Consider the following 12,224-nt stretch of genomic DNA (forward strand, 5'->3'; position numbering starts at 1 on the left):
GAGCCAGCTGCCTCCCACGGTGGCTGCTGCCGCCGCCGCCGGTCTTCTCCGGGCTGTAGCTCCGCTGGGTTCCCCGTTAATCAGACTAGCACGTCTTCGCAGCCTCCCTCACCCGCGCTTCCCTCGCAAGTGCCTGTCTCCCCTGAGAGGTGTCTCTCATTTCTGCCTCTCTCTCCTCCCCTTTCCACCGATCGCCGTGCAATTCTCGTCAGCTCTGGCCATCTCCCCCCTCTCTCCTTCTCCCTTCCCTGCTCGGTGTCTCTACCTCCTCTCGGCTCTGTGCCTCTCCCCATCCACCCTCCCTCCCTCTCTCCCTGCGCTGCCGTGTGCGCGCATCTCTCTCCTCCTGGCGGCTACCACCCCTCGCCCTACAGGCGCAGCGCTGCCCGGAGGAACCGCCGCCGCCGCCGCCGCTGCCGGGAGCGGGGCCGCCCCGCGCCGCCGCCGCCCGGCCCTGCCTGGCCGCCGTGAGTCCCGCCTCAGCCCGCGGCCGTCCCCCGCCCGCCGCGGCACCATGTCCGGCTCCGGCAGGAAAGACTTCGACGTGAAGCACATCCTGCGCCTCCGCTGGAAACTGTTCAGCCACCCCTCGCCGGCGGGCGGCCCGGCGGGGGGCGGCTGCCTGCCGCCCGACAGCAGCTTCGAGCACTGGGGGCCCAGCCAGAGCCGCCTGCTGAAGAGCCAGGAGAGAGGCAACAGCGCCTTCTGGAAGAAATCCGCCTCCTCCGCCTCCTCGTCGGCGGCCACCACGGCCGGCCCGCCCAACGGGACGCTGCTGCCCGCCGGCGGCCGGCCGGCCGGGGGGCACGGGCCGGGGCACGGCCACGGGCCGGGGCCGCCGCCGCCGCCCCGCACCGTCTTCTACGTGGAGTCCCTGGAGGAGGAGGAGGAGGAGGAGGCGGAGGCGGCGCCCGGCGGGATGGAGGTGGCCCGGGAGCCCGAGAAGCCCCTGGCGCCGCCGGAGCGGGAGGAGGCGCCGGGGGGCTGCGCGGATGGAGGCAGCCGGGCAACAGGTGACGGAGGCGGCCACAGGTAGGGAAGCGCGGCGGCTGCGGCGCAACCTGCGCGGCGTTGGCGGGCCGGGGGGCCGCGGGGGTTGGGGGGGGGTGCGCAGGTGGGCAAGTGTGCGGGCGCTGTGGTGGGGCCTGAGGGCGGGAAGGCTTCTCCGCTTGGAACGGCGGGGTGTGGGGGCGGGGGGGCCTCGCTGCGCGGGAAGGGCGCCGCGGGGGCTGCCCGGGGCTCCCGGCAGAGAGCGGCCAGCCTCAGGGTCGGGGTGCCGCGGGCAGGGGATGCTGCCCCGGTCCTGCTCTGCCCCTGCCGCTGCCTCAGCCCCTGCCCCCCGTCCTGCCCCTGCCCCCGCCGGCGGGGCCGGCCCCAGCCCCGGCGCCTCTGAGAGCCGGCGCTCCGCGCTGGGGATCGTCGGCACCCAACTTTCTCAGAAGTTCATTAAAATGCTAGCGGGAGGTGATGTTGTTCCGAGCGTGGGGATGGCAAGTGAGAGCTCAAAAGTGAAAAACGTCCGCTTTCCTGGAAATCGGGGACAAATCCTGTCATAGCCTACCTCAGGGAAAAATAACAGTTTGCTTTTTGAGTCATCAAACGAGTGACGCCTGAGAAGATGTCAGAACAACCAAGACACGTCCAGGTGCTTGTGTTTCGTATGAAACTTCTGTCAGTGTTGAATTGCTTTTCTTTCTCAGTCCCCGCCCTCCTCCCCCAGCCCAGCCCAAGCTCAAATTAAAATCGTTAAAACAAGAAAGCGTAGCTAACATAGAGTTTTCAGAAATACTGTGATACAGATAATCCTGAGGATAAAACGCTTCATTGGTTTAACTCTGTTTGCGCCTGCCTCCCCATGGTTAAAATAATTTCATTTTCATTTTCCTTGTCATTTATTACTTTCTCTATGGAAAGAAATGTATGGTTGTGTTTCTAAGCAGAAAAGAAAAGAATGATTTGTGTTCTTCATATTGAAAGTAAAGCATATCGTGTTAAATATTTTATTAGATAAAGAGACAGCACTGTGCGTTTGTTTGGATTAATATGGCTAGAGATAAACCTACGTATGCGTATAACTTTGAGTATGTTAAGCTTGTTCATTGACACCTAAAGCATATATTCTCTACTCGAAACTCTTCATTGTTTTCTCAGTTAGCATAGCTCATTTCATAGGAGCTACCTCATTTAAACAAATGTGGAATAACTGATGAATGACTTAGGGTATGTGTTTGAAGAAAAATTGATGCCAAAGTTTTCATGAACATTGCAAGTTATTCTGAACAACCAGAAGATGCTTATTGTAGGATTCAATACAAAATGTTCTCGAGATACGCTGTAAAGACAGGTAAAATAAAATTACCTCTTCAAGGTTTCTGAACTGAATAGAATAGGTTAAAAACTAGTACAAATATAATCTCATTCTATAGATTTTATATTTGGTGTGTCACTGATCTGAGAATCTTCAGAGATCTGCATACTGACAGAAGCTTACTGAATTTTAATGGCACCACTTGATTTGTCCATAAGAGTTGACTTGCTAGAATGAACTTCCTCATCACTTCCTCATTCTGTGATAATATAGATCTGGTTTATTCTTACTGCTCTTGGGTTTTTATAATCCATTTATTCCATGTTCTTCACTCATTGCTACTGAAACAGCACATCTAGTCATCAGTAGCTCCTGGTCTTGTTGAAGGAATATGCTAAAATTTGTTCAGATTTTAAATAACTAAAGCAGGGAGATACCATTTTATTATTAATGAAAATGCCACCTTTTGAGATATGAAAATGTTTAAGGTAGTTTTAGAGTCTGAGACTTTCCTTTCTCTTTTTCCATCTAAGAACCTTTCGTTTACCTATATGAATTTTGAATGCTATGGCAAGAGGTGGTCAAATGCTGCAAAAATGGCAGTGCTGTGCTTGAAAGCTCTGTGATCCAATGATCTTCTAATGCCCTGACAAGTTATTTCTCACTCCTTCTGTAGAAATTAGTCTGTTTATAAATGCTGCCGACTTCTTTACTTCATTATGACTATAGCATATATAAACTACCGTTCAGTCCTGAATAATAGATATAACCAAATACATAAACAGAAAAATATGTGGAACTTCCACCAAGCCTTTAGGCATACACCTGGATGTTTGGTACACTGAGTGTAAAATTGTTAACTCCTGGCTCTCCTTAGTATTTTGTCGTGTACGTATTTAGGAACTACTTTAATACTTTAGGACTGTTTGGAAAACGGTATTTTTGCTTTGCGAAAACAATGAGAATTCAACATTTGGTTATGTTCCAAAATAGACTATATCCACCATATTTCAAATGTTGTCAACAGGGGGTCTCTGGGCAGTATTAGCTAGGAACCCAGTGGCAGGATGTAACGTGAGGAACAGGTTGACAAGGTGGCTTTGGTTTTATACTTGGGATTAATAAATTTCTTGTTATTTCTACTATTAAAATGTACGTACAAGTGAAAATTACACTTTTTTTCCTTTGGCTTCTGCTTGGGATCCTTGTATCCCCAAAAGAGTTTGGTTTTTTTTTTTCCGGTTGCTCCTCTCTGCTTGATGCATGAATTCAGTACTGGAATCCTTTTTCAGCCCATCTCATGTGCAGAATTCCTGGTTTTGGCTATTTGTGGATTTGTAGTTACTCTGTTTTCACATCTAAGTTAAATGCTTAGCTGAATGATCTTGAATTCTTAATTTTACTTTGAATATGCTGTTAGATATTATGGAATTTACTTAATGAGAGCATGATTGGGTAATAACAAGTACATTCTACTTCATTGATTTGTTTTTGTATGCTTCTAAAGAACATCCTGTCATGTTAATTGTACAGGTACTTACATGCATAAGTGAGGTTATGTGGATAGTCCCATTGGCATTAAGAAGACTGAAGGGTTAGACTTCATGCATGATGTAAAGTACTGACGTAATTATTCTACATTCCATATTGTATTTGTAAAATCAAGAAAATATTTTACAGTTAACAATTAGTGTTAAAACACTATTTGATTGCTTGAAATTGCTTGAAAACTTGCATATAAAATTGTTTTAGAGCTTGCATGACAAATTTGGCAATAACTGCAGTAGATACTTAAACGTAGGTTCTATTTTGATCTTAATTTTGTAAGAAAAAGCTGTTAGGAAAAAAATCTATATAATGAATTTACAATTAGGGTTTATAAATCAACCACAAAATGCTTGGAAAAATACCAGCGCTAAGGTTTTCTATATAGCCATCAGCTCCTATGAGTTTACAATGGAGTTTTTGCATGATCGTGATAGCTTTTTTCACGTGACATACTAATCAACCCTCAACATGAATGGTATTCACTTAATAAGCAGAGTCAGTATTTTCTTCCCTCCTTCCTCAGTCAACGGTACCATGCTTTGCTTGCTTTACACTGTCCAAATCCTATGAAGACATAATTACTCATGAGCCCCCAGCACTGTTCACTGCTACATTCAGTACGTGGCTCACAAACTATTCATGGATTTATCTTTGCAACAGCCCTATTTTACAATGGAGGGGTAAAACAGAGAGAGAGATAAAACCGAAAAAGTGTTGAATTGCTGGTTTCAGAGCACATAGCGTTTTTCTCCTACTACTTTCTTTGTTCTCAGCTGCACCCATAAATGATGAGCCCTTCTGCAAACCAGTCCCAGACTCCTCTGGCTGTGTGTAAGAGGAGTGAGGAACACAGGATTCAATTAACATTTTGTTTAAGAGGCAGCTCCAAGAAGGATAAGCTAGATACGCCTAACCCACATAAAGCAAGCACTGACAGTGCGGAAGTCTTTCATAAAACATACAAGTATTTGAAAATAACAGCTTCTGAAAGAAGATGGCAAGTCCTCCCACCATTAGATACTCTATGATAGTGTACTGTAAAGCAAGAAGTGAAAGGATTGCGTGCTGTGCTCTCCTCACATAGCAGAATTTCACACTTATATCTTGCTTCACTAGAAAAAGTCATGAGAAAAGAACATTTTCTACTGTTTCCTTTGAATTTGTCACTGGGAAGTAAAAACTTAAGTATGAAGGGGAATCCAAAATGTTAAAAAGTGAGAGCATAATTTTGTAATTCAAACATTAACTGAGCAGTTTAGTTTACAACTCTGTATGCTCAAAAATTATTTATTTAAATTAAATAGTTATTTGATAAGAAACAATAATAATGATCAGCCTAGAATCATGAACATAAAAATGTGTTTTTTAAAACTATAGAACCAAAACTGTTGGATAAGCATTTCTTTTGTATTTTTCTGTTCTGATCCCACAAATCTTGCATTTTGATGCTTTTGCCCATTTATTCTCTCTCGCTTTCAAGTCTTCCTCCTTTTCTCTTAGCAACCTACCACCTTGTGGTTAGCTTGCTGCTATAGAAAGTTAGGAGTTTGAAACCTGTCAGGATGAGCAAGAATTTCAATGCAGCTTTCTAATTTAAAGAGAAAATATTTTGATCATTTTTGAAAATGTAGATAAAATTGTCATCAAAATTTACAGCTTAAGTACTTGATGTACTGTTGTATAAGTATCTAGTCTCAGGAGAGGATTCTGGGCTCTGGTTTCTAAGTAAATGGAGTTTCCCATTTACAGTTTTGACCTCAGTACCTGAGCTTACAAAAAGAGGGGAATCGAGACACCTTCCTGTGTCTTAGTCTATCCTGTGAGCTCTCACACCTTTAAGTATTTTCTCAACTGAATGTAGCTGTGGCCTTTCTGAGGTGCTGTCCTCTTGGTATTATCTAGATATCAAAGTATGAACTATGGATACTACTGTAATAGCCAGATCCTAAAATTAGATACTATAGACATCAAATTTATAGCTGCTTATGGTTTCCATTGACTTGGCTATCTCATACAGAATGCTCTGTTAGGAATGTAATTTGATGCTAGGGGTGTAATATAGATCACACGACTCTGCATTTCTAGGTTATGGAATCAGAAGAGAATAATTCATTTGTCTTTACCATAAGCTGGCTTTTCAAGTTGATTATGAAACTTTTAAAAATTGTTATATAACTTTTATGCTTTTATACTCGTACTTTTGACTTTCACAACAAAAGAGGCAGGGTTCATACACAACACAGACCACAAACCTTTCTCCTCCAAAGTTCTGATTCATTCTCAGAGGATGTGTGTTCTGTGCATGGGATGCAAAAGAATCTGGGGATAAAAGTAATGCATGATCATATAGCTAAAGACTGTATATATACATAGATGGAATGAAATTAAAGTTACAAGGAAAATCTGGTTCTAGAATTCCCTGACTGTGAAGTCTTTGGCTTTGCTACTTCTAGAACAGCTTTTCTAATGTGAGCTGTTTAGCAGTTTTGGTTGTTAACAAAGGAAGTGGAAGAACACACAAATCACTTCATGTGCTGTCATTTCTTTTGTCCACCACTTCTCTTCTTGGTGCTCTCAAACTTAGTTCCTTTTGTTCCATCCTCTTTAAACTCTTTTTGTCTTAATTATGTGTTCTCCTTCTGATCTCATTCTAGCTTTTTTTCTCCATTCCACGGTCTCAGGCTATTCCTGCCTGCCTTATTCAAATCCTGGGTTCCTTACCCAGACAGTGTTATTTGATTTTACTGGCTTCTCTTACGATCTGCCTCCTTGGGTTTACTCACCAGGTTACTTACTGTAATGCAGAACAGTGCATTCTTTCCTGTATCTTGTCCTAGATGCTTTCACAAATCAAGTCCCATTTGTCCCCTAGCTCCTTAACAGCTTGTCAGATCTCTCATTCTTCTGTTTCTCTGCCACTATTTCCTAATCTTTGAATTTCAATATCCTTTACAACTTCCTCCAGCTCCTTTGTCAGTTTCAATGGAATTCTAATAGAATTCCCATTCCTATGTTTTCTCCCCAGCTTCCCGTTTTACTGTGTTTCTCTGACCTGTCTCCTCAACTGCTGCCACATTGATGGTACTATTTGCTATGTTTAATGGGTCAGTAAGACACCTAAGTTTGAGTAATTCATTCTGTCAGTGATGGTGATTTATCTTATCTCTTTCTTAGATGCACATTTTAGAATAAGGTGAATTGTCTTCCAGACATGCCTGTTTCTCTTCACTGAGTATCACAGTAGTCTAAAGTGGCTAGTTCAGATTTAAATGTTCAATTTAAATGTTTAATGTTCAATTAAATTTGAGAAAATGGACATCATTTGAAGCCTACATTGCAAATTCATACTGTTCTAAAAGGATAAAATTAATTAAATCTTGGTAGATTTTCATAGCGTTAGTAAAGAGCATATCTCTCTTCCCAGTAAAGGTAAGGGTGCTGCTCTGAAATACGGGCCCACTAGACTCACTAGAAAGCAAGACTTGACAGTTATTTTTGTTGTTGTTATCCATGTACTTTCAGCATTGGCTAAACAACATTTTTTTCCTCCCGACTTATTTTCAGAAATGCTTGCACTGTTTTGCCAGAATATTTCCAAAAGATTCAACATGAAGAAGAGATTTGGCAATGAAAATATCAGCTGCATAGAGAGTGGCTAAATCAGTAAAATACCTCTGAAACTACAGTTGTCTTAAGGGTAACATCAAATAACATTAGAAAAGGAAAATGCTGTTCAGCCTTTCCATAGTAAAAGTGAAACTACGTACAGAGAAGAACAGCTATCTCTGAAAAATATGACTGATGCTGAATCTTTATAGGTAAGCCTCCAGAAATACTGTTGGCTTGAATATCTTTTTTTTTTTCCCCTGAAAAAAACAGTTTTGTGGTAATAGTAGTATGGACATATATAGGTCTATATGTGCACACAGACATCTAAATCTGTATCATCTGCTTTTATCTCTTTATATAAACATAATAATACATACAGATATAAAAAGGGCATATATGTATACATATTTTATAAATTTATGCATACACACACACTTTTAATCTTTAGATTCCTACACAGTTATTAATAAATAAATAATAGCTGATTCTTCTATGCTATTTTTGTGAGTGGTGAAGTTCACTTAAATAGTATACATGGAAAAAAATTAGAGGATATTGTTGGAATCTGCTAAATTCATAAGGATGGTGCTGCTACATATAGGTTAACATATTCTTAACACGTGATCATTGCTTTCTAACAGCCACTTCTTATCCTTGTGACACATTTTTTTTATACCCTGTTGCAAGCAGCTTAAGAGATTGCTCTTTCCTTTTATATCTCAAACTTGCATTTTTTAGGTGAAAACTGCTCCTTAAATATTATGCTATGATGTTTTGGCAGAATTTCCTAGTATACAAATTTCCTGGTGTTTGAACATTTTTTTAGAATACAGGATAAATGACCTAAAGTAAACTATTTGCTCTAGGGAAATAGCTAAATGTGTGCCATTAAAAGTTTCAGAACGGAAAACTGTCCTCTAAAAAGTTGAGAACTGCTGCAACTTCCACAGAAAGATAAGTACCTGTGTAGTCATCCCTAGTAATACTGAAAAAAACCCCAAACCCCTAAAATCCCCAACTCAAAAATTTACCAAAAATATAATTTCAGCAGTGCCTAAAATTTCTGATTTTTATTTCAAAAAGTCATAGCTTACCAATAATTTAAGCCACAGATCCAAAATATTAAAATATTATTTTTTTGTAACAGTTTCACTGAAGATCATAATTTTGTTTAGATGTTGTTTCATTAACCTTTTTGATCTTTTATTTTTAAAAAATTAAAATGTTAATTTTAACTGTAATAACAGATTAAAAAATTATCATCATTCACACTTTTAAAATACTCTTTTAATTTATTACAAAATAAGAAATGAAAGCATTTAGCTGCAGAATAAACAAAACAATGTAAGTTTTTCCAGAATTCATGTTAAGGATTAACTGGAAATTTCAATACATACTTTCAATTTATATTAGGTTGTTCTTCCCTGTGGTTTTAAGGTGGTATGTCTTCCACAGTTTGGAATTATTTGCTTCAACTATTAAAATTGAATGTTAGAAATCAATCATGTAAAATTAGATCCAGCTGAAAATAGGAGATTTTATCCTTTGGCCTTTGGCACTGTTTCAACAGTTGCCGTTGTGTCGAAAGGAGTTTGAAAGACAGAAATGTCTTTTTCAAAAATTATTTCTTGAATCTAAACGGATAATTTTTGTCACACTGAATTGATTGTCTGAGTTTAAGGCACTTACTTTCTTATTGTCTAATAAGTGGCTGGGCTCACTGTGTGTAACGCATCACTCACCATTCATTCTTTTTTAAACTGTATCAGTTGAGTTTTCTGTTTTACTATGTCTTATCAACATTAAAATGTTCAGCTTCTTATAACACTTCGATTTGCTTGTCATCTGTTTTTATCCTTCCTCCTACTTTAAACATATGGAAAAAGCAGCATTGTTTTGACCTTATGGTATCTTTTTGCTGCTGTGGTAGTGTTGCTTTGTGCAAAGCTCAAAGAGGAACCCAAACCAAATCAAATAAAGATCACAAAAGATCCTTTCATCTGAACAGGTATAATCACACACTTATATGCTGTTTGCTGAATGCAGTCCTAGAATTTAATCCTATTTGGGCTCATAATTCTTTCTGGTGATTCTTCAACTGTGTAAATGATTCATACCTATAAATAGGGTATAGGAATATATAAAGAGAGAAAATACAGGATGCATGCCTAATGCATAGTTTTATTGTGCTGTATAACTTTGTTGAAACTATCTTCTCCCAGAATATCTTGTAGTTCAGCGATGAAGAATTTCTTTCAGAGCATTGAAGTTGTCTCATGTTTCTTGGGCAAGTGTCATAACTATGGAGAAAACATGCAAAAAGAACAGTTTGTCTGTATTTGCAAGAATATGTAGCACTTCAGATACTCAACTTTCTGTTCTTAGCTAGACTTCTGGCTGCCTATGGAAATGTAAGTTCTTTTTAAGTTTTAGGCAGGATAGGTGCGTGTCATGGTTCCAGCCCAGCCGGTAACAAGGGACCACGCAGCCGCTCTCTCACTCCTCCCACCCTCCTCCGGTGGGGTAGGTGGGGTAGGAAGGAGACGGAGGAGAGAAAAGGAAAAAAAAAAACCCGGAACCTTGAGGGTTGAGATAAGGGCAGTTTACTGGGACAACACAAAAAAAATTACAACAACAACAACAACGGTACTAATGAAAGAGCATACAAAAAGAGTGATGCACAGTGCAACTGCTCACCACCCGGGACCTGACGCTCTGCCACTTCCCCCACCGAAAGCCGAGAGCTCCCCCCGGCCTGCTCCCCATTTATATACTGAACATCATGGCACATGGTATGGAATAGCTCCTTGGCTAGTTCAGGTCAGCTGCCCCGGCTATGCCCCCCACCTCCCAGGTTCCTGTAGAAATTAACTCTATCCCAGCTGAACGCAGGACAGTGCTTCACTAATCCAGGCCTTCAGGCTGACCTGTTTACCACTTCTTGAATTCCTTGTTATTTCCCTACTTATAAATTGGAATCTGGAATAATATTAGTATACATCCATTCATTATTAATCTCCACATGCACTGTTATGTTTTTATGCATGCAATTGAATTACAATCATTTGTGAATGTCTGAAAGATTATTTTTATAAAATGACTTATCACAGAATTTTGTACTACTAAGCATCATGCTTAATGTACACTTTCTGTGTGTGGCTCTTCTTATGCAAGTTGAAATTTTTTTGTCAGCTGTTTTGTCTTAATTTTTATTGTTAATTTATCCACAGTGACACCCTACTTTTTATATAAATTATCTGAAGTTCAGAACAAAAATACCCCCAAAAGAATACCTTCCCCAAAGTAGCAAGAGTAAGCACAACTTCAAAATACGTAAGAAAGATTCAAAACAAGGAAGGAGAGAGGAGAAAGAAGGGGAGAGGGAGCTAAAGAATATGGAATAAACAATTCTTAATATTTTCAGTTAGTGGGAACAATTTTTTTAAATCTTTTTAGTCTGCTGTTGACAGACATGAGAACTTCAAACTACTGCCACATTTCAGAAGATTTTTTTAATAGCAAAAGCTTCAGTAAATAATTGTTTGTTAATCAACAGTGCCTTCACCAAGATATTTGGTTATAATTAATCATCCTGAATTGAGTTTTGCATATCTTGACTCTCGTTATTTTAATTTAGAAGATTAATGACTTTTGTTTGAAAATATAATAGTCTTTGAAATGATTGAAATTTAGATGAAAGTGAATGCTTCTGTACACTGTTCATCTGGGGTGGAAATGGAATTTATGAAAACTAGTATAAAAGGGATGCAAGAGGAAAGCCTTCTTCAAATGCAAAATTAGGAGAAATAGTTGTATTGTTTGGAATTCTTCCTATGTTTCTTTTGGGCCCAGTACTTTCATTGTAGTTGCTAATGACTAAATAATGAAATAAAGCATATGCTTCTTAAAAATAAAGACGAAAAGAGTCTTAGACGGTTCACCAGTATGTTACAGGAGAGAATTGGAATGCAAAATAATCTTGTAAAACCAGAGGCATCCTCTGAAAAAATGAATATGGAATAGTTCAACTTGCTATCCTGTCACAAGAATAATCAGCAGAGATACCCAGTGGGATCAAATGTCTAGATAGCAGTTCTGCAGAAATTTTGCAGTTAGTAAACAGCGAGTAAAATATGAGTCAACAATGCTATGCTGCTGCTAAAATGTAATCATAGGAATATATGAACAGATACATAGCCTGCAAAACAATTTAATAATTCCTCTTCTCTGATCAGTTTTGGTAGAGCCTCAGCTCTACTGCATTGTCCAGGACAGTCAAGAAATGTATGGATTATTTGGAGAAATTCTGGGTAAAAAAATCACTAGAATTTTAGGAAACATGTTTTACCAAGAAAAAATTAGCATAGGAAATTTTTTTTTTTTTTAAGATTTGATAACAATATTAATCTACTCTTCCTATGAAAGGAATGTTGGAAAAGACTTAAAGGATTTAAATCACACATGAGATGATCAGTAAGAAATTGTTTCTATAGATACGGACGCACAGGAACAGATTTCCAGGGAGTGGTGTGGCCTATTTGATACTCGGGATTAGAAGAATAGGTTAGACAGATGTCTGTCAATCATGACATGTTTAAGCATGATAGCCCTTTTGCTTTGAAGAAGGAAGTGCATTAAACAATCTCTCATAAACTATCAGTCAGTATCTTTCTATGAAAATGTTGGCTACAGATGCTGACAAAGAGTTTAAAAACCTCTTATCTTTCATATGTGGATTACAAGTTTTTTGTTATGATCC

General features: G+C 39.9%; 1 protein-coding gene across 2 annotated transcripts in view; it reads left to right on the forward strand.

Annotated features, from left to right (window-relative positions):
* Positions 1 to 514: 514 nt before the first annotated feature.
* The window catches only part of KLHL1 (kelch like family member 1), a 234,295-nt gene continuing 222,585 nt past the window's right edge, over positions 515 to 12,224 (forward strand). For both annotated transcript variants that reach the window (XM_075046094.1, XM_075046095.1), the window contains exon 1: positions 515 to 1,032. In XM_075046094.1, the coding sequence (XP_074902195.1) occupies positions 515 to 1,032 (518 nt within the window). The remainder of the gene's footprint in view (positions 1,033 to 12,224) is intronic.

Source organism: Buteo buteo, chromosome 14 (genome assembly GCF_964188355.1).
Source record: "Buteo buteo chromosome 14, bButBut1.hap1.1, whole genome shotgun sequence".
NCBI classification, from domain to species: domain Eukaryota; kingdom Metazoa; phylum Chordata; class Aves; order Accipitriformes; family Accipitridae; genus Buteo; species Buteo buteo.